General features: G+C 39.4%; 2 protein-coding genes across 5 annotated transcripts; both read right to left on the bottom strand.

Moving 5' to 3' along the window:
- Window positions 1–98: 98 nt before the first annotated feature.
- Window positions 99–12,320, bottom strand: rab44 (RAB44, member RAS oncogene family). Of its 2 annotated transcripts, none has more exons than XM_072382056.1 (10): window positions 12,174–12,320; window positions 5,113–11,692; window positions 4,425–4,492; window positions 3,718–3,782; window positions 3,485–3,607; window positions 3,321–3,402; window positions 2,298–2,412; window positions 1,663–1,761; window positions 1,190–1,266; window positions 99–1,072 (listed from the first exon to the last, which is right to left on the bottom strand). In XM_072382056.1, the coding sequence occupies exons 2-10, from the start codon at window positions 11,662–11,664 to the stop codon at window positions 985–987; spliced, it is 7,269 nt and encodes a 2,422-aa protein (XP_072238157.1). In that variant the 5' UTR covers window positions 11,665–11,692; window positions 12,174–12,320; the 3' UTR covers window positions 99–984. The 2 variants fall into 2 exon arrangements, with proteins under 2 accessions (XP_072238157.1, XP_072238158.1); XM_072382057.1 differs by having other exon boundaries at window positions 3,485–3,604.
- Window positions 12,321–12,450: 130 nt separating this feature from the next.
- On the bottom strand, window positions 12,451–26,294 carry srsf3a (serine and arginine rich splicing factor 3a). 3 transcript variants are annotated; one of them, XM_072382060.1, is made up of 7 exons: window positions 26,150–26,294; window positions 17,662–17,708; window positions 16,060–16,270; window positions 15,845–15,979; window positions 13,390–13,428; window positions 13,221–13,307; window positions 12,451–13,136 (listed from the first exon to the last, which is right to left on the bottom strand). In XM_072382060.1, exons 2-7 carry the CDS (start codon window positions 17,666–17,668, stop codon window positions 13,109–13,111), a joined length of 507 nt encoding a protein of 168 aa, XP_072238161.1. In that variant the 5' UTR covers window positions 17,669–17,708; window positions 26,150–26,294; the 3' UTR covers window positions 12,451–13,108. The 3 variants fall into 3 exon arrangements, with proteins under 3 accessions (XP_072238161.1, XP_072238160.1, XP_072238159.1); XM_072382059.1 differs by lacking the exon at window positions 26,150–26,294 and adding an exon at window positions 20,386–20,583; XM_072382058.1 differs by lacking the exon at window positions 26,150–26,294 and adding an exon at window positions 18,510–18,726.
- Between the last annotated feature and the right edge of the window lie 110 nt (window positions 26,295–26,404).

The following is a 26,404-nucleotide window of genomic DNA, read 5'->3' as shown; positions in this document are numbered from 1 at the left end:
TGAAGGACTTGTTGTCCCACTGGGAACACAGTTTTCTTTGTCAGTCTGGAAAAACACAACTCACTTGAGGACACAAATTAAGTAAGCAAGCAGACAAATTGTAGTCATGGAGATTTATTGAGCATGCGATATGACAGAACAGTTTTACTGTTTGATTGTTTGTGTTTCTGGGTACACAGTGTGCAGCGAAGGTACTCTGTGACACAAATTATAGACCGATACCCAACAATGTAATAAAAGAATTGCATGTAAGACCTTATTCTCCCGCTGTATTTAATTATAGAGGCATGAAATGCATTTATGATTTCTTGACCGACCTGGCAGCTGTGACAACTGCAAGGAGAATGAGTGCCAGTACTATTTATCCAAAACAGATGACAAACACAAAATCGGAACAAAATTAATATCTTTATTGAACAATGCTGTACTGAACAGCTACAAGAAAACAACAGATCCTCCCCCCCACATGCAGTAAATCCCCAAAAATATGCATAATTGTACCATATCAGCATTGACCTGCACAAATCTAGTAAACTACAGACACTGTAGATTAAACATTCAGTAGCAGCAGAACAGATGCTGTCAAACTGTCAACATGAAACTCTTCCTCTGGAAAGTGCGTGAGCGTTAAACCTTGTGATTACCCGTCTGATCTGTGGTCACAGATTCAAAGTTTTGCATTCGAACATTAAACGGATAAAAGATTTCAAGTTGCAAAAGGAAACCTAACAAAACTTAAAACACAACAGGAAAAAAATGTATTTGTTCTCTCCCAACTCACTAGAATATGATTTTAAAAAGTAAGTTAAAGTGAAATTTACAAGCTCATATAATCGCCTGAAAAGAACAAGCACCTCTTAACCGATCTGGAGGAAATAAATAGCTGAAGGACAATTTTTGCAAATGTAGTTACTTTATCTACAGTCTGTTGGAGTAAAAATTCGACCGGGACAGTATGCCAACCAAGATGACGAACACATTTGTTCAGCAACACGTTGACCTTTTTTTCTGCGCTGGCTCTTTGAGCAACACTGTGGCTTCCTCTCTTAAGTCAGCCCGTTGACTCAACATCCTGGCAACAACGAGGCAAAAAACACAGTCAGCCGATGTCACAGCAGACATTATTACAACACTGGAGAATGCTCTCCAGATTTGGAAAAAAATAATGAACTAATTAGGTGTAGATTACCTGGCCACGGTTTCCAAAGCCTCAATAACGTTTTCACCTGTGGCAGCGCTGCACTCCATGAATTCAAAGTTGTATTCCTGTGGAGGGGAAAAGCTACTTTCACTGTGGGTATTTGATAATTACAGTCTTACTTCTGGATTACTGTTTATATGTACTGTATATATTGTCGATATACACACTGTTTATGTTCATACTGTCACAAATTGTGCCATATACTCTCCATACATACTCCTTATACTCTTAATTTATATTTCTATTGTTAATATCTCTTGTGCATATCATTGGGCCCTTATGGCTCTCTCTCTCTATTTCTATATGTCTGCTGTAATGTATTCAATGCTGTAACAATGTGAGTAAAGGTTTCCATTAACTTGGACTAATAAAGGTTTTATCTTCTTATCATATCTTTTTAAATGCAGCATTGCTAGAAAGAGTTTCTGAGAATGAATCGAATGAATGCACCAAACTGATACCTTAGCAAGAATCTCGCCCTGCTGAGTTTTAACCTGTCGTTGTTCATGATCGCTCTTGTTCCCAAGGAGTAAAACGGTCACATTTTCTGCAGCAGCTTCCTGTAAAACATGAACGTTATTTTGGTCATCATTTGGAGGTCTAACTTCAGGCTGTATGTTTTCACATGGCAGTACACCTCACGAATCATCCTGTTGATCGCAAATGTAATATTGCTATAGAAAAGAAACGAGAAACGGCTAAATGTTGGAGCGTGCTGTGTGAGATCCTTAAGAGAGAAGCTCGTCCCATTAAAAGGCAGAGTTGACCAAACGTACATTAAAAAAACAACACAGAAAAAGAGGCAGCGACTCCTTGAGATCATTTTTGACTCACACAAAGACTGATGGAGACTGATTATTCCATCTGCATAGATGTAGTTTATTAAAAAAAAAATAGCATGTAAAAGAAATGAATAAAATCCAAAATCAAACATTGTTTGGTATAGTTTCTGAGAAAAAACACAATTACATGTGAAAATTATACATTTTTAAATGTATTATCAAATCAGTATGAGTAGTGTTGCAAAACAGCTTGTAATATCAACACTTTTCGAGGAGAAAACCAACTGTTAGCTGAGGGTTGAAATGCATTCTACCTGAATGGAGTTTGCCCAGTAGCTGATTGCAGAAAAGCTCTGAGTGGAAGTGATGTCATACATCAAGAGAAAAGCTCGAGCTTTGTGGAAAATCTGTCGTGTGATGCTGCGAAACCTTTGGAGACAGACGAGAATGTAGTAAAGAGACAGTCTACTTTGAGATAAATCAGACGATTACTCTGCACAAGCAGCGAACACAAATTCACACGTCAGACTCTGACAAAGTCCCACACTTTGTATTTGGGCATGGTCGGGATAAAAGAAGTCCGTCCATCTTATATGAAATGATAAATCGAAAAATGGGTGTGTTTGGCTCAGTGTTGACAACAGATATGTGCCAAACCAGTTCTCACACAGGCTGGGCTCTGGCCTGAAGGAGACTTCTCACCAAGGCTGCAATGATATCTGTATTTATACGAAGATACTCAGTTAACTCCTCAGGTGTACACATTGCTGAGAACAAAGGGTGTTGCCTTGGTATTTGTTGACGAGAATGCCTTCAGGACAACGGGACAGTCTGTTCTCGACAACCATAGAAGCAAAAGATTGTCAGCACTCCCAAACCACCGCTGCTTCCTTGAATATAAAAAACAAACTGCACATTCAGGTCATAATAAACCACAAAATAACACCCTGTACCTTTGACAGGCTATGTCATGCCCTCTTACTCATGGCCAGCTACTAAACGCAGGCTGTCTGAAGTGAACTCTCTGATGCATTGGTGTGTCTGGTTTGTTGTTCAATAATATTTATTCATGAACAAATCAGTTCTCTCCATGCAAGGCAAGGCCTCGAACATCATATTAGTGACAAAGACGTAGATAAATCTGCCCTCATCACTAATCCTAGTCACAGAAGGATATATTTCACCTTATAAAGACAATGGCATGATGAATAATGTTTTTTATGGAGTGTATTCTTCTTTATTAGATCGTGTAAAGCAGACATATCTCTATATTTGTTTCTAAGATCAGGTGAGCTCGTTTTCATGTTACACTTCATTACAACTTGTGGGAAACTTACCTTTCTTGACCCGCTGTATCCCATAACTGTAGCACCACAGGTTTTCCTTCTACTACCACAGTCCATATGCAGGAATCAAGGCCTACAAAGAGTATTTAGGTGAAATAATTCTGTATATTGGCACATTTGTGGGAGGACTCTGAAGGTGCAGGCCGGGATCTTACCAACAGAGGCAGGTATGTCTAAGGAAAACTTCCCACTTTGAGCTCTTTTCATGAAGGAGGTTTTCCCCACACAGCTGTCTCCAACCATCACCACATCGTAGTCCGTCCCTCTGGGACCACCTGCTGACATGACAACCAAAGCACTTTCTTGTCACAAATTAGTTTCAGTTGTTTTTTTCAGTCCAAGAGCAAACATATTCCGCTGCTGCTGGAAGTATTAATGGTCTGTTCACCAAAAGAAAGCTGCGTTGCACTTCCTGGAGCCAAGCTGAGTTCAGGTTGGGTTGAAGTCTTCTCACTGTGGAACAAACAAACATACTTCAGACCACGTACCAAATACAAAACGTATTACTTAAAGTAAGGACTGTGCTGCTTTTGGCTTCCAGTCAGATTTAGAGAAAAAAAACTTGTATTTACAATGTATTTTTCACCGTCTGCTGGATAAGAATTGATCTAACAGAAAAGGCACGAGGAGAGCACTGACTCCCACCGAGGCAGATAGTATTTTCTGCTATAAAATGTAAAGCTGCAGTCAAGCCCTTCACTGATATACAAATATTTTCCCACAACAAGTTGGATCGCATGCTTCACCCCACAATTTGTTCTGTTGCGAAAAATAAAGAACTTGACTCGTGTGGCTAAATGTCTTTAACCGTCCACTGTGTAGTTCCCTTTTGACACTGTGAGACAGTCTGGTTTTGTTCTTCATGAAGTCATTTTCTGATTGGTCAAAAATGATACAGATCCTCCTGCACCAGTTCATGACTGTATACAGTATATATATATGATGAAGCATGCCACAGACTGTAATAAAGTTACGGCAGATTTGGAGTTTTCATGAAAACTTCATTTGCATTTGATCGATTAGTGTTCTCTGAGTCACTTAAGCTGGCAGGCAAACACTTCTATGTGTTTCGGTAGATCTGAATGTAAGACGTACCTCACGGGCCCTGAGAGCTCCTCGGCCTTTGAGATGTCGGCGGTCGCTTTCTCGTCACCTTCACCAACCTGCAGAGACCAAAAAATGTTTTCACAGAACTCATTCGTGAGGTATACTCTGCTTTCAGCACCATTTTAATTTGTGAGGAGGCCTGGTACATGTTCTCCTTTCTGCTATGTGAAACATGAAGCGCTGGCCACAACTTCCTCATTTTGGTTCATTGTGTCATTTTTTTTTTGGAACAAACATACCATCAAAGTACACAATGCTTTTTTATTACGAGAGGGAAGTACAGCTCAGCACAGACCTGCTATGTGAAAGAACGCTTGCTTGTCAGATAATAAATATTCACGTCAGAGTAAGGGTGCAAAATGATGAAAACAGCTGAGTTGAGTAACGTTCAAAGAGAACTGGCCAAGACTAAAAAAGCTATTTGAAAAGCAGTGTAACAGCTGTTTTAATCAGTCTGATGCCTCCTTCAAGTCAAATAAATGCTTTTCTTCTTTTTCCGACAGTTGAATGCTTGAGATCTGCAGCTTATCATTATTTCTGTGCAGTTTGGCAGCAGCAGGCTGTTTTCACGTTCCTGATGACAGTGATTAAGATTGCCTGTGCGCATTAAAACTCGGGTTTTAATATTTGTTTTGTGACATCACAAAAAGTGAAAAGTAGATACTTTGGTGCTTACCTCTGATATTTTGCGCAGACCTGATGATTGTCCCTTGTTTGCACCATCTTCTGTGAATCCTCTGACAACATTCTCATTTTGTGCACCTATCTTGGCCTGGCTTCTCGCTTGGCTGCTGCTTTGATGCGTGTTTGGCTTCCGGCTAGATCCAAACTTTTTTCTCCTCCCTCCAGAAGCTGATTGTGACACTGAATCATTTTTGGCAGAGGTTGATGGAAGGTAACTAGGTGTCTGCTGGTTTTCGCTTTCTGTCGATTGGCTCTGTGAAATGGGACTTTCTTCAGCTGTTTGCTCAGCCTGAGGTGTTAATAAAGACTCACTAACATGGCTGATTTTCATTGTTTCAATTATTTTCTCTTTTCTTTTCTCAGAGTCACCGTCTTTGTGTTCTATGCCAGGCTGTAGATCTTTTTCTTTCATTTGGGGGTCGCTCTCGGTTGTTCCATCTTCAGTGGCCGTTACAGCCTCTGTTGCCTCGTTCTCCAACTCCTGGTTTTGATGGAAGTCTTCTCGTTTGGTTCGTGAACTGAGATTCTTGCGAGTGGAGCCCAACTTTCTTCTCCTGTTGGGCGAATTTAAATTTGGACTTGGGCACTTTTCCTCCACACGAGTTCCTTCAGTCCAGTTACTTGGCTTTTGCTCATCAGTATCTTGGACTTTTACCAGTTTTACACTCTCTGGCCGGGCCTCATCATTTTGTGTACTCTGTATGACTTCACAGAAAGACACTGAGCTCCCTCCTGTGATGCTAGTGTTTGTCTCACTATTTGGAGGCATCAACTGACTGAATGAACCATCATTTCTTCCTGCGACATCAGAGGTTATTTGCATATTAGTGCTTGTAAAATCATCTTGTTGCGACATTTCAGCACTAAGATCGATATTTGTCCTTTCATCAGCTACTTTATTGAATGTAACCTGATTGACAGAGGTTGACTGATCAGGGGGGAGAGCTAGTATCACATTACTCTCGTTGCTCTGCTTGTGAGACGTACTACTTTTTAGCTTATAGTCATAATGACTGGTTTTGTTTGCATCATTTTCTTGTTGCTCTACAGTACCTTGCACATTTTCACTTGGTGATACCTCTGCAGTTAACGGCAACTCCTCCACAACCTCCATCTCCTCCAGATTCCTCACACCAGCTTCTGTGTTTAAGAAACTTTCTTCTGTTTCGTCTGTGTTGTCTTTCGCTCCCTCTTCTTTCTTGTTGAGTGTCCTGCGAGAAGAGCCCATCTTTCTCCTCCTCTGTTTGGATTTTACTTGCAAATTTTCACTGTAATCTGATTGGCTTTCTTCTTGCAAGCTGTTGTGTTCATCCTTTGTTGTAGAAATTCCACTTTCACAAGACACATCCACAGCTGCCTCTTGTGAAGTATTTTCCATTTTCTGGGCTGTGTGGACACCTTTTTCTCCCCCTTCATCTTGTCCAGGACCTTGTACTTCCATTGAGCTTTCCACCTCTGTACTGCAGTCTTCAACGGTGACACAATCAACAGTCTCTGTCACATTATCTGCCTGTTGTGAGTCACTGTCACAAGGTAAAGCTCCTGTGGCTTGGGCTTCTTCTTGATGAGAGACATGCACAGTGCCTGACTTGGGGTTGTTAATGTCATCATGATATAAGATACTCTGCATATCTGAGTCATCTTCCAAAACAGAGGCTTGTGGTGATTGTGTCAAGTCCCTTTTAACTGTGTCATATCCTGTAAGATGACTTAAATGACCAGGCTCTTTTACATGTTTTGAGTGTTTCTCATTGAGGTCTTTATTGGATTTGGGAGAATCTTCATTGTCTGAGCTTGGATTAGTATCTGATGTTGCTACTACAATGTTTTCCAAAACATTGTGTGAATAAAGTGTGTCTTCTAGCAGTTTGTCTTGGTTTTCATCTCCTGTCACAGTAGAGCTAATCTTTACTTTCTCAACAGATATGTGTTCTTCCAATTCTTCCTGCCTCATTGTATTCGCTGCAGACATTTCTGTTACTTTATCATCCACAGCGTTTTCTACAACTGCCTCTTTAAGTTCTTGTTTTGGCAGAATAACTTTGCCCTGCTGTCGTCCTTTATTCCTGCGGCTAGACCCCATTTTCCTTCTGTTCCCTGCTGGTTTGAGGCCTGACTGAGTGTCATCTTTGAAGCTCTGATAGTTGTCCAGAGGTTGAGAGTCCAAAGGAGGATCTGTATCAGATTCTTGTGTTTGCAGAGAAGAATTTTTCTCTGTAATTGTGGCACAATTGAGTTGACACATTTCTCGTATTTGTGCTGGGTTAAACTGCTCTTCATGCTCTTTACTCACAACATCCTCTAAATACAAAGCTTCTGCAGCTTCAGATAGGTTTAAAGTCTCATCTTGTTCCTCATTTGAGGGCACATTCTCCTCTGATGAAATTGTGTCTTGTGTAACACTGCACTCAACTTCGTTATGGTCTTGGGGGCTACTTTTTTCTGGGGTTCTCTCCGGTATAATAGACAGTCCCACATTTTCACTTGACAAATTGTTGCCATGTGAATTTCCAAACGCCCTTAACATTTCCGTATCCTCATGCTTTTCCTTGTTTTCTGTTGTGGAGGAGTCAGTGGGAAGTTCGTCATCTGGCAGCTCCCTGAAATTTGACTTAAGTAGCTGCTGCTCCACTGTAGGATTTGAGGTTGTTAACTCAGAGATGCCAGCAGTTGTTCCAAAATATGCTTTCTCTTTGCTGTAAAGGGTAATCTTTTCAGTGTGAGGAGTGTCAGATTTGTCCATTTCTTCCAACTTAATTTCCATTGATTTTTCCTGGCTGGACCCTGGCGCTCCACTGTTTCCTCCAGGGTTGAAACTAGTGTAACTTTGCTGAAGCTGAGAGTCCAGAGGAGCATTCATTTCACAATGCGGGCTTTGTAAAGAGTATTCACTGTCACATATTTCAGAAAAGAGTCCCTTGCTCGTGTGGTGATCTGTTCCCTCATCTCTGGGATTCATGGCATCCTTTACTTGGCCTTCAATCTCGAATGCATCACCCAGTGCAGTTTCTACTCTTTCTACATCATCGATTTGTGGTTTAGGATAATCAGTGTTTCTCACTGCAGCCTCAGATCGGTTGACGTCCCCGATTTCAATTTGTTCAACCGCGTTCCCGGAGATTTCAGAATCTACTGTGTTTTTTTCAGTTGTGTAATCAATTTGAGACATACCTCGCGTCTCCTGTCCATGCTTTATTTTAACAGCATCCTCTGATTGCTGAGACGCACTGACATCAGTTAGTTGTTCCTTTTTTGTAGGAAACTCTTCTTCTGGTGATAATTTCTCAACACTCTGTCCAGGATCTGTGTGTAGCTCTGGTGTGATAGGACTCACATGAGGTTCAAACACAGAATTTCTATCCTGCCTCAACAGCTCTGTACGCTCATGTCTTTCCTCGCTCTCTGTATCTGTTTGCGAAGACACACTGGGAAGTTCCTCATGAGGCATCTGTCTGCAACATGAATTTTCGATTACTCTTTGATCTACTGTGGAGGTTGACTGTACGCCAATGGTAGTTAACTCAGAAGCGCACACAAGAGTGCCATAACGTACATTCTCCTCTTCAGTCTGGGAAGTGTTCATTTTTTCCACTTCCAGTATGATTTCCATGGATTTTTCCTGGCCCGCTGTCTCTGTTGTTAATGCTACTTCACTGTAAGTATTACTACTTGCATTCCCATCAACTTCATTCGCAGTTTGATGGAATGTTTTGGTAACTGAGTCATTGACCTTATGTTTTCCTTTATTTCTACGGCTCGACCCCAGTTTTCTTCTTTGGTGGAAGCCTGTATTGTTTTGTGCATCTACACTATCAGAATTGTCCTCAAGCTGGCAGTCAAAAGAAACAGTAGTTTCTGTTTGAAAGGCTGATAAAGCAGGTTTAATCTCCTCTGTTTCAGAGAGAAGTCCCTCCTTCTCCTGATGAAACAATGCATTGGTAATTGGCTTAATATCATCCTCCACTTTGTCTTTGAACTCATTCACCTGACTTGGAGCACAGTCTACTTTTTCTAAGTCGCTGATGTGCGGTTTATTGGTACACTGTAAATTGTAATCATCATTTTCCAGGTCTAAAGGTTCTGAGATGTCTTGTTTTGTCGGATGCTCATCTGGTTTTTCTTCAGGATTGGACATTTCCTGCTTGGTCGCAGAATTATCATTATTGAACTCAGACTGGTAAGTGTTCATAATATCAGTGCAGTCAATCAGATTTGCTGAATTTTCTGGGGCATTGTCTGTTACAGTTTCAGAAGAATAATCGATATGCAGAATTTCTTGCATTTGTGTTGGATGAATATCTTCTTTCTGCTCTTCCCTCACAGCATCATCTGAACGATCAGCATCTTTGGTCAATTCACTGTGACTTGTGTCTGATTTATCCACTTCCTGTGGCATAGTTTCCGCTGATTTATCCAGCACTTCGACATTAATGTCTGTCTCTCTTTCATCTTGATCTTCTGGAAGATTTTCACTTTTAAGAATTAAATTCTCCTTTTCAGTCTCAGGATAGGTTTTGGGTGTGGAGCCCTCGACTTCAGAAGAATGAGTAGGCGCAGATGCTGAAAACATGGAGTCGTCATGTGACACAGACAAGCCAATCCCATGCTCTGTGTCCTGACTTAATTCGTCCTGATTTGTTGTCTTTGTCTCTGATTGTATTTTTGTTGTTTCAGGAACTTTATCGACTCTTGCTCTTTCTAAAATTTCTGGTTTGGATTCTTCAACTCGCACAGTGTCAGTTTGCTCATCCACAGTCATCAAACTGTCCTGATGTTGGGTGTCAGAAGGGGCATTTATTTCTGACGGCAGGTTTTCTAGGGAATAAATACTACTCTCAGCTTCAAAAAGGACACTGTCTTTATCTGAGTGAACACTTTGCCCAGGACTGAGTTTTACATTATCCTCCACTTCACTTTCATCCTCATGCATCTGCCCCACTGCAGTTTTTGCATTTTCTGTGTCGCTGGTCCATATTTGCCTGGAACCATACACACGATCATCCTCATCTCTCGGGTCCACAGCCTCTAAGTCACTTTCTATTGAACAAAAGTCATTTTGTTTGTGAGGACTTGAAACTTCTTGTTTGGTTGCAGAACCATCAGCACTTTCCTCTGTGAGCTCAGACTGTGAAATGTTGATGATTTCAGCTTGGCTAATCAGGTTTCCAGAAATTATTTCTGAATTTTCTGCAGCATTATCTATCATGGTCTCAGAAATGGAATCAATTCCATGCGCTTGTGTTGGAAGGACCATGTCTTCCTGCATTTCCTTCACTGTATCATCTGAATGATGAGCACTGCTGTCTTCACTATGAGGAGTGTCATAATCATCCACATCTTGCTGCTCGGCTTCCTCTAACTCATCGGACACTTTAACATTAATGTCTGTCTCTCTTTCATCTTGATCTTCTGGAAGATTTTCACTTTTAGGGATACAGTTTTCCAGGTCAGTTTCAGGACACATTGTTTGGTCGGAGCTCTCAACAGGCACAGACACTGAAAACACAGAGCTGTCGTGTGACACGGACGAGCTAATGTCATGCTCTGTGTCTTGGTATAATTCGTTCTGGCTTGTTGCTCTCATTTCCATGGATATGTCATTTTTTTCAAGGGTTTCAACACCTTTGGCTTTTTCTAAAACATCCTCTTTACACTCTTCAACTCGCTGTCTTCCTTTATTTCTACGGCTAGAACCGAGTTTTCTTCTGTTTCCAAAGTGGCCAACGCCAGTTTCAGTTTGCTCATCTACACTCAAAGAGCTGTCCCGAAGTTGAGAATCGAGTGGGACGTTAACTTCTGAAGGCAGGGTTTGTAGAGATAAATTAAACTTTTCGACTTCAAAAGCTCCTTCTTGATGGAGAGTCTGCCCAGCACTGTGTTTCACATCATCCTCCACATGACTTTCACACTCATACATCTGTCCAAAAGCAGTTTCTGCTTTTTCTGTGCTGTTGATCCACGCCTCATTCTTAGTTCTTAGGTCTACTCCCTCCAAACTTCCATCTTGCCTGAACAAGTCTGTGTCATCTCTTTTGTTGCTCTCTAAATCTGGTTCAGAAGACATACTGGAATTTGCAGCTTGTATGCTGATTAGCTGCTGATCCACTACAGGACAAGGAGATACGCAGTCACTGGTTGACTGGCCAACATGTGCATTTTCTTTGATTTCCACACTATCAAGACAGTCATAATTCTCAGTCATTTCCAGGTTGGGTTCACTTTTACAAGCTTGCAGATCACCAGTGTTGGGCATTAAAGCTTCCATTACAGATTCTGGACTGATCATGGGGTTCTCAATCTCTGAGTAATCAGTTGCAGCGGGTGAAACTACTAAGCTATCATGTGAAGCAGAAATACTGTGCTCAGTGCCTCGAGTTAATTCTTCCTGCATTTCAAGTTGTGCTGCTGCTGACGTCTGTACTTCGAGAGTTTTGTCACCCCTGTTGTCTTCAACATCCTCTCTAGCTTCTGGCTCATTTTCTGTGTCTTTTGCATGCCGTTTTCCTTTATTTCTCCGACTAGATCCGAGCTTTCTTCTGTTCATTGTGACTTTAGGTGGAGTGGCTTTGGAACTGTCAACATTGGATAATACAATTAATGACTTGGTATATTAATCTGGTTCCTTGAGTTAAGCTACAGCGCTGTCTGTCATGTGGTCATCAATCTAAGGTTTTGCTGTACTTTAGTGCTACTTTGCAAGAACAAAAACATTCCCCTCCCGTTACTTGGTGCAGATGAAACTGCTAATCTTTGTGCCTGAAGCATGAAGCCTTCAGTTGTGCAACATGTCATGGGGTAACATTCAAACACGGTAAAGTAGTAAAACAAAAAAGAAGTAAAAACTGACAAAAATTACAAATAAGCCTCTACAATATAAGAATAAACTATTTAATATCAGTTTACAGACAGCACAAAAACTTGGCAAGTAAAAGCATTACCCTAAGTTTATAGTTTTAAATAACAACATTCACCTTTAGTGAAACAACAAATATGGTTTATGGTATGAAATATACCTGTGGCCTTCTATAAAGAAATCACCCCACGTGTACTTACCACTCAAATCTGGCAACTATCGTCTTGCAGCACGAGCTAATCAGTAATGTCAAGTCATCAGCCTCAGCTCAACAGGAGTTGCATTTCAGACACGGGGGAGTGTTCCTTAACATGTCTGAGGGCTTCCTGTGTGGCTTAAACTCGCAGCCGTTATCAGCACCATACAGCGACTTCCTGAACCCAGTAAAGCTTCAATTTCCAAAACAATCGCTCAACTAAAGCTTTGGATTATCCATATATTAAATGTTGAGGTTAACAAGGCACAGACAATGACATGTCACACTGGAAAAAACATTTATTGAACAAGTTGTTAAACGGCATCATCACAAACTGCTGGGAGCGCAGAATCAAGCTAAGAAGAAGTAAATTCCATCTTTTGAAAAGTGTAATACAGTGGGGTAAAATAGTTACAGATTACATTTGAGGGACAACCTACCAATAACAGCACCAGCATTTCTAACATTTGTTGAATATGCATCCTGTCATTCATAAGGTACACGCCCACAACTGCGTCTCACGGTGACTCATCGAAAGAAATAAAGGAACCGACCAGAAATATATATATAAAAAAAAAAGTTTAAAAAAAAAAACATTACAAGACTTTAATTCAACAGTTAAAAAACATGTTACTGTTTAACTAAATGCAGTATTCAGTTTCAAAACATGCAGGGCAAGACAACAGTATTTATCTGGAAAAAAAGATATCAGTGAAGTGGGAAATCTCGCCGTTACAGCTGACAAAATCTTATCAGTACTTTACTGTTCATTAATCAGATATCAGTCAAGGTACAACTTGGCCACTCTTTGGCTGCCTTGAGCTTGCAAACAATACCTAAGAAGAATAACAGGACTAAAAAAAAAAGAAGGAGAAAACAAACAAAAAAAAGAAGTCTTTTTGCAACTTTAGCATGATCCTGCAGAATAATCCAAGATCTTCACTTCCTTTCAGTAGACCTGGAACGACTGAAAAACAAATCATTTAGTGATCAATTCAAACGACCGAATAAAATAGGCTACTGTTAACGTGGAGTTTTAGCAGGAATTTACCTCCTCGATCGTGAGAAAGATCGAGACCGTTTACGGTTCTTGTCTCTGGACAGAGAACGATACCTGCGTCGATCTCTTGAAAGAGACCTGAACAAGAAAGTGAAAAAGCTTGACAAACTCATCCCAGGTTAAAAGTAGATTCGAAGTACAGTCTTCAGTAAAAGCTTACCTGCTGCGACTGCGGCTCAGGCTCCTCCTCCTTGGGGATCTAAGATTAGGGTGAGGTTAACAAAAAGCTTCAACAAAAACAAATTAGGACAGAATACTCACACACTTCCTGTAAGTAATGAAACCTTTGGCATTTGGATCCTTAAGAGAGGTTTGGGTTACATGTGGAAACGTGGTTACACGTTTCTCCTCGTCTGTTAATAGAAGCATCGTCTGCAGCCGTGAACTGCAACAAGGTCAACTCTTCAAAAGAGAACTTTGTCCAATGAGCACCAATCATGTGGCCAGATTTCAGAATATAAAATCAGGGCTCGACATTAAGACTTATATATATATATATATAAATATATATGTTGCGTTTTCTGTTGACAGGTGGGAAAAACATTCTTGGACCATCTCTCTGGTGCAATGTTGCTTTTAAACAACACTGGTGGTATGAAGCCTGTGCACAATGCTCTACACAAAGCAGGTTGCTCCTTATAACGGACCTGCTGATTGTTTTTATTTCTAATGCGGAAAACAACCTGTATGTGGGCCATATCGTGAAACACTAAAACATTTAACAATGTTTGCGATGGCTGAAAAAAATTAATACAAGAAAAAAAAAAAAAAAGAAAAGAAAAAGGGAGGGACAGCATCAAAAATACACAGCTCACCTATTTTCACCGGAAACTACTCAAGACGACTTAATGTCGAGCCGTGAAAGTGGACTCAGCAAAGTTACAAAGATAAAACAAAACATAGTTAATTTTTTGCTAATAAAACTTTTAAGATTGATGGTCCTGACCCTGCAGCTGCTCCAAATACCATAACTGCTGAGGGAAAACTGTCAAGCAGCCTTGAAAGACAGATTAATCATTAAAAACTACAAAGAGCAGGATAAAAGCAACTTACTATTTTGGGGGATTTGGGCAAGATAGAAATGACGCAAGGAAGCCAGACTGATGGTGAGGGAGGTCGAATTGCAGACAGGATTTGCCACATGATGCAAATGTTGGAGATATGAAGTTGCTTGGTGGCTGGTTGGAGGGGGTAGTTGTAGATTTTTCCTGCCCTTTTTTGGGGGGTGAGGGATAGGGAGGGATGTAAGCCAAGGGCTGTTCCCGTTGATACAGTAGATGTGTGGAGAATTGAAAGAGTAAAGAAGCTGATTGGTTGATAATGTGAAGTGGACCGCTGTCGATTGGGTAAAGGTCGAAGGAAGTAGAGGAGGATGCTGGGAACTGCATGCTCAGGAACCAAAAGCTTGGTGAAACCTGACGACTGGCGGTGCGCCTGGGTCATGTGACAACACCAGCCAAGCTGATTGGGGCTCGCTGGTCAGCAGTCACATGATGCTGAAAGAGGACTAGTTGACTGACTCAGATGGTGAGAAGCGTGGTGGTGACTCTGCAACGGGGTTCAGTTTTATTAATAAATGGCAACTGAACTCAGAGAGAAAACAAAATTTACACCCAAGAAAGTGATTCTAAAAGTATGTATAAAAATGTCTGATGGATGATGAAGTTCTAACTGTGCCTCATCAGAGGTCCCCGTAAAGCAGCATTGCTCAGGTAGAGCTTGGTGTTTTTACAGACATACCTTTACAAGACTTAATAAAACAGTCATGTAGTGATTTAAGCTGGTCTTGGATGCAAACCTTGGAAAAAAAAAAAATGTAAAAACTTTCCTTGAAATTAAAAATCATTAGAATCACTCCATTCAATGTGGAATCGTGGGCCATATTTACAAAACATCCTAAAAGCAAACACAGATCGGAAAAAGGAAAACGCAGGTCAGAGATTATTAAATAAATAATAATCAAACCTTCCCAAGCCTCTAATGCCTGTTCACAACCAGAAAAAGCCCTCTGGTAACTTGCCTTTCCCCCACAAGTATTTTGGAAAATTAAAGTAATGATGAAAAAACTCCTGCAAGACGTTCAACGCAATGATTTGTGCAACTCCACCGCTTGTCAGTCTCTAATTTTAGACAAAAATACAAGACACAGAAAGAAAAAAAAACAACCCAACTCTATAGCTGCTTCCAGAGCCACCACATTAAAAATAAACCACTGTGGTAATTAAAAGATCTTTTGTAAATATGGCCACTAATATTTCCAAATAAAAATAAGGAGTGACATCCAGCCAGATCCATAGAGTAGTTATTGATGAACTCACATTGCGTAAATACTAATAGTGATCAGAAAAAAGAAAAATATTTCCCTTCACTAATGTGATCTGGAGCACAAAGCGTTCAAACCATTGGTTGTAGGTCATGGCAGTGAAAAACTTGACTATCTGGCTTAGTAGGTCTGACATCTGAAGAGATTTTAACCAAAACGGAAGTGTGGTGGATCTAAAATTGTTTTTCCAAAGAGCCTAAAGTTAATGTATGGGTAACATGTTATGTGTGCTTTTAATTAACACTGCAAATGTTTAAAATTATAAAAGAGACGTCAAGACAGCGACACATACCTGCGTTTGACCGTAGGACTGCGCCGCTTAAAATCATCCCGAGGGCGTCTACTCCAAGATGGAGGAGGACCGCGGCTCCTAGAGCGTTTTTCCCCAGTTGATAACTCAACACGAACCCGACAGCCACACATCGTTCTAAAAACAAAAAGGCATGAAACCATGGCAAAAGTAGAGGCACAAGGAAAACTATTACAAACAGGTTGTGTGTTCATTACCTTCCATCGAGTTCTCTCACAGCATCAGATGCATCTCTGGGATCTTCAAACTCCACAAAGGCAAAACCTGGAGGATTCCTGGCAACCCAAACACTTCTTAAAGGGCCATAGTACCCAAAAGCCCTTTCTAACTCCGTCTTGTTTCCATTGTTTCCTAGATTCCCCACATAAACCTTACAATCAAGGGGACAGTCTCGATTAAAAGCAGGGTCTGGAAGGGAAAAAAGAAACAACAAATGGGTATAAAAGAGGATTACCAAATCTGCTTCATCCATTAGGCTGACAAATCCATATATACAAAGGCAACTTTGTCCTAGCTGCATTTTTCTTTGATCACAATTGAATGCTGAAAAAAGGTTGAAGGATTTTAAAAGAGCCACCGACTGGTCAAGAAATGTGCCTTTATGAAGAGAAACAGGGACTGATGACGATATTCATCAGTTCCTGTTTCTCCTCACAGAGCTGCAAGAGAGGCGATGGGAATAATGTTCTAAAGTTCATTCATGTTCTCCTCAAAGAGCAGCGATAAAACAGCATGTAACCAGAGTGTAAAAATATCCTGATGGGATGGAGGAAATCTAAGTGTCATATGACAGCAGCTGTGGCGTTTCAGTGTCTATCAGAAATATCACCAAATACTTTAAACACCATCGATACCTGGACAATTTAATTATTTTTTTTGATGATGAGTAATTTACGATGGCATAGAGTAATTTACTAAATTACTCTATGCCATCATTTTTAAACCTCAAAAGACTTAAGATACCAACTTTGATGTTTGCATGGTTTGTGTAGATTATGCTAGGATTTCCTACCAAATTCAATCCCAGCTATTCATTTAAAATGCATCTAAATCCTGCACTACCCATTCACTCTTCAGCGTTTGCATTAATGCTATACATTTTCATATGATTTAATGGCAGATGCAAAGAAAGTTCCATAAGAAAATAGCAAAGGTCTGGTCAAACAGTCTTTTCTGCTTTAGAAGGTTCTTATTAACTGAATGAAATCACCCAGAAGTTATAAAGCAGCAGACATGACAAGAGCTGCTTGAATTACCTAAAAGCAAAGGAAAAAACTAAACTCTTCTTCATGGGAAGAAATACAACTCTATCCCACAATATCACGTGCCAACAATTTTGAGTCATACCAACTGATTTGTGCGAATATATAAGTGAGCAATGTGTAACATCTTTCAGTTTTGAGCCTACTTAAATTGTGAACACTGGTTACAAAAAAAAAATACATGTATATATAATAATTTCCTTCAGAATCCTTAAAAGTTTCTCCCATCATCTTTCCTTAAGCTCATGACATGGTTCAACAACATCAAAGAAGTTAGGATGGATAGAAGGTCACCCCCCCCCCCCCCAGTCCAATTCTGTTATCATAAGTTTCATCAGTTTCCAAACCAAAAAAAAATAAAAAAAATAGAACACAATAGGAATTGAAAAACACACTGAAATAAATGCTGTCTGAAGCAACATTTTTGAGTGATTAAAAAAACAGTTGTATTTTCATATTTAAGTCATGCATTCAAAGAATGCAAACACTTTTGTGTTGTGCAACACACGTCCCAACCCCCAAGTGATGTTATCGTACCTGCCATTTCAACTGTCTTCTTGTGAGAGTCCTACAATCAATTTTGTCTGAATGGAGAGAAGAAAAAAAAAAGAGGCAAATGTTATTCACACAGTCAAACTGAATAAAATGCATATATTGCACCATTTAACGTTACTTTTTGGGGATGAATTTTGGCAATGAATCAGCAACTTGCTCATAAAAGTGCATAATATTTCCTTATTTTAGTCTTAACTCAGCAGTACTATGGAGTAAGCCTGGGCCATTTAATTGATACTCCTATTCACAGGGTATCAACCCTCATTAAAAGGAGAGTTAAGTTAGAACTTTTAGTATTTTTACGACTGCTTACTTACGTATTAATTCAACCGTTAGATTTGCGTTTCTTTCTGGGTTATAAATTATATTTCTTCGAAGTAACCAGGGCCACTTGACTCCTCGAGCCTCTGGGCCTTAATAAGGTAACTAAGATTAATTCGTTTATGTATCTAATAAGTGAAAAACTAAGGGCGTGTTGTATTATTCTGTTAACTCCATATTTGCATATTAAAACAACTCGCATCAGGAAGCCATTCTTTTTAAAATCTGATAGTGTTTAGCAGCCTTTTAATAACATACATCAAAAAGACTAATCGGGCTGCTATAAAATAATCGGGTTTTCTTTTAATCTACCAACAAAAATTCATGTTTCTCAGTTTCCAACCGCCCAACATGAACGCTGTGTTAGCTAGCGAAATAGCTTACGGGGTTAGCATTTAATCCAACGAGGCGGTTAAAAATTCAAATTAGCACAGAGTGAACAAAGCATTCTCCCATGAGAAGTGCAGACGCGAACAAGGGGCATAACATGTTAAAGAAACACAGCTCACCAGTTTATAGCTTTACAAAACGCTACCAGCAGTTTTCTCGCCTCCTATTTGATCAGGAGGCCGAATATGTTAGCTTGTTAGCACCAGTTGCACAGCAGAAAAGGGACCGATCTTCTTCTTCTGTGTGTGAATTGGTAGACAGAGGAATGACCTTAAATTAATATAGCGCCGCCTACTGTAGCGAGGAGAGTCTACCAGATACATTTTGACGTACCAAATTCCTAAAACACGTTGAAGCTGTATAAAATGCAAATTAAAACAAAATTAAATGATTTGCAAAAAAAGAGCTAATCTTGAATTTTAAGGCAGTAAGGACAGGGCCACTTTTGCCTCTATGTAGCAGCCCCCCCCCCCGTTTTTGTACAACGGCCTGTAAACATCTGGGAATAGAGGATACCAGTTGATGGTTCATTTGGAGATGGTTCAATTTTGTCCCATTCATCTCAGATACAGGATTCTGGCTGCTCAACAGTCTTGCATCTCCTTTGTTGTTTTTCATGTTTCATGATCCATTAAATGTCTTCAGTTGGTAAAACGTCTGGACAACAGGCAACTCTGTCCAGCACCTGGACTACAATACCATGCTACTCTAATAGCTGCAGTATGTGGTTTATCATTGCCCTGCTGAAATAGGAAAGGCCCTCCCTGAAAATGGCGTGGTCTGAAACCTTAATATACTTTTCAGCTTTGGTGGTGCTTTCCCAAATGTGCCAGTTGACAGTTACGTAGGCACTAATGCACCTCCAAACCATCAGGGATGCAGACTTTTGAACTGAGCACTGATATCGCGGCCCCTTTCCCCTTTACTCCAGAACACGTGGGTCTTTTGATGATATAAAGTTCAGTATAATGAAATAATATTAAAAGTATTTGTAATTCAACGGCATTATTTTGGGATTAGTCCACAGTTTGTTGATGCTTTTTTCATATTGCTGAATCTCTGTCTTCTGTTTCCAAATGAATTAGTTTCATGTTCTTCCAGCCGTTTCCTTTCAGTACTATCTACTTTTCCCATCTTTTCCGTGCAAACTTGAGATCATTGCATTGACATTGCAATATTATGCCCAGTTTAGGAAAGTTCTTCAAAGGTGCTAAATATCAGCTCTTGAATGAGTGTCTAAAGTCTGCAAGCAGTTTGCCATTTTTATTTCTATTAAGCAATTCTCAAGACTTTTCTTTCTATCTACAAATATATATGTGCTGACGGACCTCTGTTAGGAAATATATATGGGTGTTTAATTGTAGCACAGTTATGAGGTACTTGCACATGATTAACCCACTAATATCTTATGTCATTTTTAAAGGTTACCAAACACTAGCAGATTCACGGAAGATATCCTGAGTACACCGATAAAAAGAATAAATGCAGTTGCTTAGGATCTTTAGAGCAGGTCAAATAACATCATTGCTGCTCACTCACTGCTAAAAGTGCCTCGGGATGCAAAGATTTGGTTAAAAACATCCACATTTGCAGCAGTCTTTTAAATCTCACTCTGGGCTGGTGACCAGTACAAGGAGAAATACTGTGTTTAAAATTTTCCAGAGTGTCTGGTTTCCATAGAGCCCAAGGTTGTTCATGTTCCCTTTGCAGGGATAAGCAACTTAAATGGGTTTAGATTTGGCAACTACTTTTAACTTTTAACTCTAGTAGTTCGGTGGCATAATGCTGTATCTTATCTATCACACAGGCAAGTCTTTTGCAAAACAGGCACTTTTAATGCTTTGATTACTTTGTAATATTGTAGCTTTCTCTCACCGGGATTTCCTACACACAGCTTTTACCTGTAGCTATTTCATTGTTGAACTGGTGATACTTTTGCTTATATTGGGGATAAGAGTGCCTCTTCCCGCACTAAAAAAATAAATAGACAAATACCTTGTTTTCAATAAGTGTGAACAATGAAGATATTGTCACCAAAAATCACTGTTAATAAGTAAAAGAAGAAAAAATCCTTGAAAAACCACTGCCAGGCTTTTATGGCAGGCACTGATGACTTGGATGTCATATAATTTCAGTTTCCCATCAACTAAACGCGCAAACTTTTCTCAGTTTGACCTTAGAAACAAAAATATATAACAGGGAAAACAGCTGCCTGCCATTTAGTGATTACATAAGAACATTGGTAAATCAGCAGTCAGGGTTATTGCTCAAGAGGCGAAATTGCCACAAACGACCCCTTGGAAGTGCGCAAGTGGGTGGGTAGACACTGCATGTACACTTCCTGTACAGAGACAAGTTCAAGAAGAAGTGTGACACAGGGGGAGGAGTGTAACAGACGTTTTTGTACCTCTCTGTCCATGAAAATGCAATAACCCCTTAACCCTTAGAAATGAAACAAAAAACAAAGAAAGCTGATTCTTAATAATGACAATAATAATAATAACCTCAATTTACAGCTGATGTTCATTTTGAATATTTCATCTGTTAAATATCCGGTTGTATTACTGTATACAATTTGAACTGACTGATGTTACAGAATGACTGATTTGAACTTTTGTTTACCAAGCTGCCACACGTCTCGATTGCAGAGACAGTTAAAAGTATCTTTTGCCCGATGATTTCAGGTGAACTGTTAGGATACAAATGAGCTATTTTGCATTTAGTCACTGACTATAGCCTGACCTGTCATGTGAACTCACTAAGCCATAGAGTTCTCTGTTACTGATGATAAAATAATGAAACAATGCGCTGGAGAGAAATGTTTCACTCAGTTGCGTTTTTTCTTTGTCACTGTCTTAACATCCCACAGCTGCATGGGAAATAATAATACTAATACTAACTGCTCTTTTAAAGAAATAACTTCACACTCCACAAACTGTGCTTACATTTCAGATGATAGTGACAAGATAAGGAAATGACCATAAAGCATTATTGTTGCACCAAATAAGGAAACGTGTTCACACATGACAAGAGACTAATTTGGTTAGAAAGTTCCAGTAAAAGAACATTTAAAGGAGGTGTTCAGTGTGTCTTGTGTTCAGTTTGGAGGCTTCAGTTTGTGGTGCCAATAAAGTGTGCTGTATAATACTAACCGATAGCCCTGACATTTTGTCCTCTTCATAAATATTTCAGTAGGCTAAGTAGAGATCTGTAAATTCAAATATTTCTTAAGCTCACTGAATAATAATAATATTAAATAAAAAATCTGCTTCTAAAATCCAAACAGATATGATGCATTGTTTCTGTGGCGGATTCATCAACTAAGAGTGTACAGGCAGTTTACGTAACGCAAGCAAATGTGAGCTGCTAAAGAACACTCAGGTCCTCCAGGACTCCAAACAAAGCATTACATTTTTTCCCTGACTTTCAAAATTGTTTAGAAATGCAGCGAAAAAAAATCAAATGTGAACTGTTTAATTCAGGATACGTCTACAAACTAACAAAATGTCAGACAAAACATAACAATAGTCTTTTCCTCCTTTTTTCATTTTACGTGAGTACCCTTCATGTATGAGAGTCATCTAGTGCTGTGGCAACAAAACAGAAAACTCCCACAGCAGTATGTGGAAAAACATTCACAGAACAGCCTCCAAAAGTATGCTATAAATGAGATGGCACATTAAAGGGTATTTAAAAATGAACGGAGGCCTTTTATATAAGTGGTCCAAGCAAAAACGGCCTTTCCAAACACGTAAACATATGTTTGCATGCACAACTGTCAGGTGCAGGGTACATTCATTAATATTTTTTTACATTGCAGAGACAACTTTAAAAAGTGTCTTATATGAAAGAATATGTGCTTAAACCCGTCATCCTAACTCATCACACGTTATATTATTGTGTTTTTATGAACCTCCATCCGACTTTTTCTATATACTTTACTAAATATGTGCATACAAATATAGAAATAAAAATCTACGCATAAAACCTTATTCCTATTCTTATAAGAAAGTACAGCCATTTGAGCTTCAAGTTAAAATAGATAAACAGACTCCCCTGTGTAATTCACTGTTCCATATTTCCTCACTCATTTATTTTAGGTCCTTGGCAGACAGCAGTAACAAATGCTTTCTTCAGGGGGCAAAAGTTCAGGGATAAAAAGGCTCACGCAAGAGATTACTCCCATGTACGTAACAGGGACGCCTAGAACACAAACAAAGAGCATTATGTAGCTCGGCTTTATTTTAGTCGCAGCATGCAGCTTCTCCGACGTTATCCCCACCCCACCTTTCATATCACCAAATGAAGACTTCAAGCTTGGTTTGTTTTCTTAGGACATATCCCCCCGCTGCCATAGGTTCTCCTTGAAGCTGTTTAAATGAAACATCTCTTTTTTCATACATCCACTCAGGGCAGTGTTTTTCAATCAGATTAGTACGGCACATTCTGTTCTGTTTCACTTCCTGATGACTGTGCAGCCTCTATCCCTGAATGAACTCACCCGCGTGCTTCTGGTTACACCAAGACACTCATTCAGACTGAGGTATTCTTGCAACTGCCTGTCAGATTTTAGCGCCTCACACTGAATTTGGCAAATGTCTCAGACAATTATCAGACAGCCTGAATGTTTTCTGGCTTACTTTAATGAAGTTTATAAAAAAAATAAAAATTTTTACTTCCAATTGAAACTGCTATTAAATAAACAACTGTTAGAAGCTGAATAGCCTTACAGTCTGAGTGATAAATCTACATGTTCTGTAAGTAAGTAAGTACAAATTTGACTCTTTTATTCATATGAAACAACCACAAACAGCTGATTTATTCTTTAGCTATCTAATTTTCCTGTTTCCTTCCAGGCTGGTGCTTTCACTAAAACAGAAACAAGATGTTCACAATGTTTCAGGAAGGAGAACAACATCTCAGGCCATGTGTTTCTTGAGAAGCCTATTCATGCATTTCAGCGCTGCTCAGGTCAGGGAAGTTCATATGATCTGCTCACTCCCTGCAAGGCAGGAGGAGGTGCCAACGAAGCTACTAAGAAACAGCAGTTTAAGAATTTGGGCAAAACTTTTTGAGCTCTACCCAAGCTGCAGATCATGACTTCATATTTTCATTTCTAATTCTAAAAGCTGCAGGTGGCTTTGGTGATGAGGCTGTGGTTGTTTATCTAGATCACAAGGCCACAGTCCATCTCTTTGTGTATTATTATTATTATTTTATATTATATATTTTTTATATTAATTATTATTATTATATTTTAGGCGAATAAAATGTTCTACAAGTGTTAATGAAACCTGCTCTCTTCTGATAACCAGATGCTCAGAGGATTATTCAGCTGGTTGACAACATCCCTGTGGGATCGCAGAATCAGGTTCACTTGTGTTATGTCACCTTAATAATTATCTGGATCATCATGTTCCTTTCAATAGCTGCCTGCTGTCTGCCAGCTGGTCAGAGTGTCCTCCCCACCTCTGATTGTAGGATTCACCCACCAGAAACCCTCAATAAACTGTTAGAGATCGAGTTTTCTCTCATTGTCTCACATGAACAAATCCCGAGTGGCTTGTTGACAACACACTCACAACAATAATTTAAGCCATGCGTTTAGGTTTTTCAAGGAAAACATTTTAATGCAAAAACATATTGAACATCAACACAAGAAGCAGCCATAAAGATGATGTATTACAATTATTGTATATTGACATACTAATAGCAGCATAAGAGCACAGAGACACAAAAGGGAAGCCATATACATATTTTATGACACAATGCGAATTAAGATGAACGCCATAATGATAGGCTTATTGAAAACAGAAGTTCATCAGTAGGTGAAGGGTGAAATTCTGGTGTCCACAATGGTAAAGTTCACCAAGGTCTCCAAACACACGATAGACTTTTGGGAATAAGATGAATTTCTATTAGACTTTATTATTTTCATTGATGAACATGTCTTTCATCTGCAGTAAAACCTGAGAAGTTCGATTAGCCCCCGTAAAACACGTTGTATGACTTTTCCTGAGAACCAGAGACAATACTATTAGGGCAGTATTTATGTAAAACTTCTCTCCGTGTTAATTTTATCACTCTGTGTGTTTGTCAAGTACTCTATTACCTTATTCCGGTGGAGTTTAGAACTAATCTTCTTGGGAGAATTCATTATACTTCTTTGCATTTCCCTGAAAACATAAGCCTTTTTGTGTAGTATAATATTTGACTTGCAAAATAAGCTGCCATAAAACATAATAAATTCTCTCCCAGATACATTTTTACTTACAAAGTGCTAATATGTTTGTTATTTATTTGAGCTTCGATGAGACTCTAGATTTTGAGAAGAGTCAGGCAGCAAAGAAACAGATACAAACATTTATCAATTAGCACTCTAACTGTTATTATTCTCCTTCATGGCGAGCACATCCATTTATAACGCTTATTCTTCAAACAGCATTTTCCTCAAACTTGTCTTTTAAGGAAACATCCAGGCTGTATTTGACATTTGTCATTACAAAGCAACTATTTTCTTAGCAGATAAAGGTTTGGCTTGCAAATGAGCGCTAATAAAGTATGAAGCATTAAACATCCCTACAATATATGAGATAATCACACGTACCACCAAACCAAGTTTAGAAGTATCAACTGTTGTGTAATCAGAAGACAAATAAGTACTCAGATCTGATACTTAAGTAAACAGGTCAATGCATCTAGCACACAGTGGAAAATACTCAGCTGCAACCACAATGGCTTCACAGTGAAACCTTTACTCAGTTAACAAACGCATACACATAAGATACAACTAATAACAAAAGTAAAAGTACATTCAGAATGACATATCTATAAACACCATCTATTCCTAGACTGCAATACGGGATGCATTTGTGTGAATCTCTTTAGTACTGAGGATGGTAAAAAAAATATTTAACATCGCAAATGTTCCTTCAAGAGAAATAGGAAAAAAAGTACCTTCATCATAAGCTAATGTTTAATTATATTTCTTATCAGTAAGTAAATTCTGCAAAATAACAGGTAACTTCCAAGCGGTAAGTATTCAAGTTTATATAATTATTTTCGAAATAAAGAATGAATTGGAGGACATGAGCTCAAAACTGTACTTAAGTGAAGTTCTACAGTGAATGTACTCATTTATTTTAAGTCACTGCATCCAAAACTTTGACATGTGTTATTTTTCACTCCGGTACCTCTCAAAGACCTGGTGGAAACTGAACAAGGCAGGAAAGCAATTTGCTCTCTCAAGTTACAGGTTTGATATGATAGTTCCTACGGCTTTCTTTTCATGTCAGGGTAACTTGCAAAACGAGAGCAACCAAAACACAATGTTTTCTACTTCCTACAACTGTAAGATATAACTATGCAATGCTTCTCCTTAATCAGGATTCATGAACATGCGATCCGTAAAGACGTGCTTACATTGAAGTGGTTCAAGTTTCAAGGTTTTCAAATTTGCTTTAAAACTATGACCTACTGTACCGGCTATTTTTCACATTCTAGTTTTACATGCAAAAGCTCAGTATTCGTTTCACCACTGTAAACACCATATTAGTCTAATGTCTTTTTGGGGGGGGGGTGGGGTGAGGTGCAGAGGAGGGGGGGTAAATATCATGACAAACGATTGCAATTACGGAAAATAGACATCAGGCAGTATAAGTATAATAAACACAAATTGGCTGGAATCGAGATGGAAATTATTTAGAACCAAGAAGAAGAAAAAGGTCCGTCATACAAAGATAAAAGGCGGAGTTTTTACCGTCCTTCTCAGAAACAGTAATCCGTCACACCGCGCGTCTTATCGGGCAGTGAAGTGTACTTTTATTTCGGTGCTTGCACATCCCGGTCTGGGTGTGCAGGCAGGCAAGCAGGCTGTTACGCAGCTCTGTTGTTGATATGTGTTGTCAGCTGAGCGGAGAGGACAGCCTGCTGCGGAACAGGCTGTTCCCGGCCTGGCACGGAACGGGTTACAGGTCAGGGTGTCTATTGGAACACAGTGTTCTCATCAGCAGCG

This window comes from Leuresthes tenuis, unplaced genomic scaffold (assembly GCF_036924035.1).
Source record: "Leuresthes tenuis unplaced genomic scaffold, fLeuTen1.0.hap1 SCAF_3, whole genome shotgun sequence".
Classification (NCBI taxonomy): Eukaryota; Metazoa; Chordata; class Actinopteri; order Atheriniformes; family Atherinopsidae; genus Leuresthes; species Leuresthes tenuis.
This window is presented reverse-complemented; position numbering and strand designations above follow the sequence as displayed.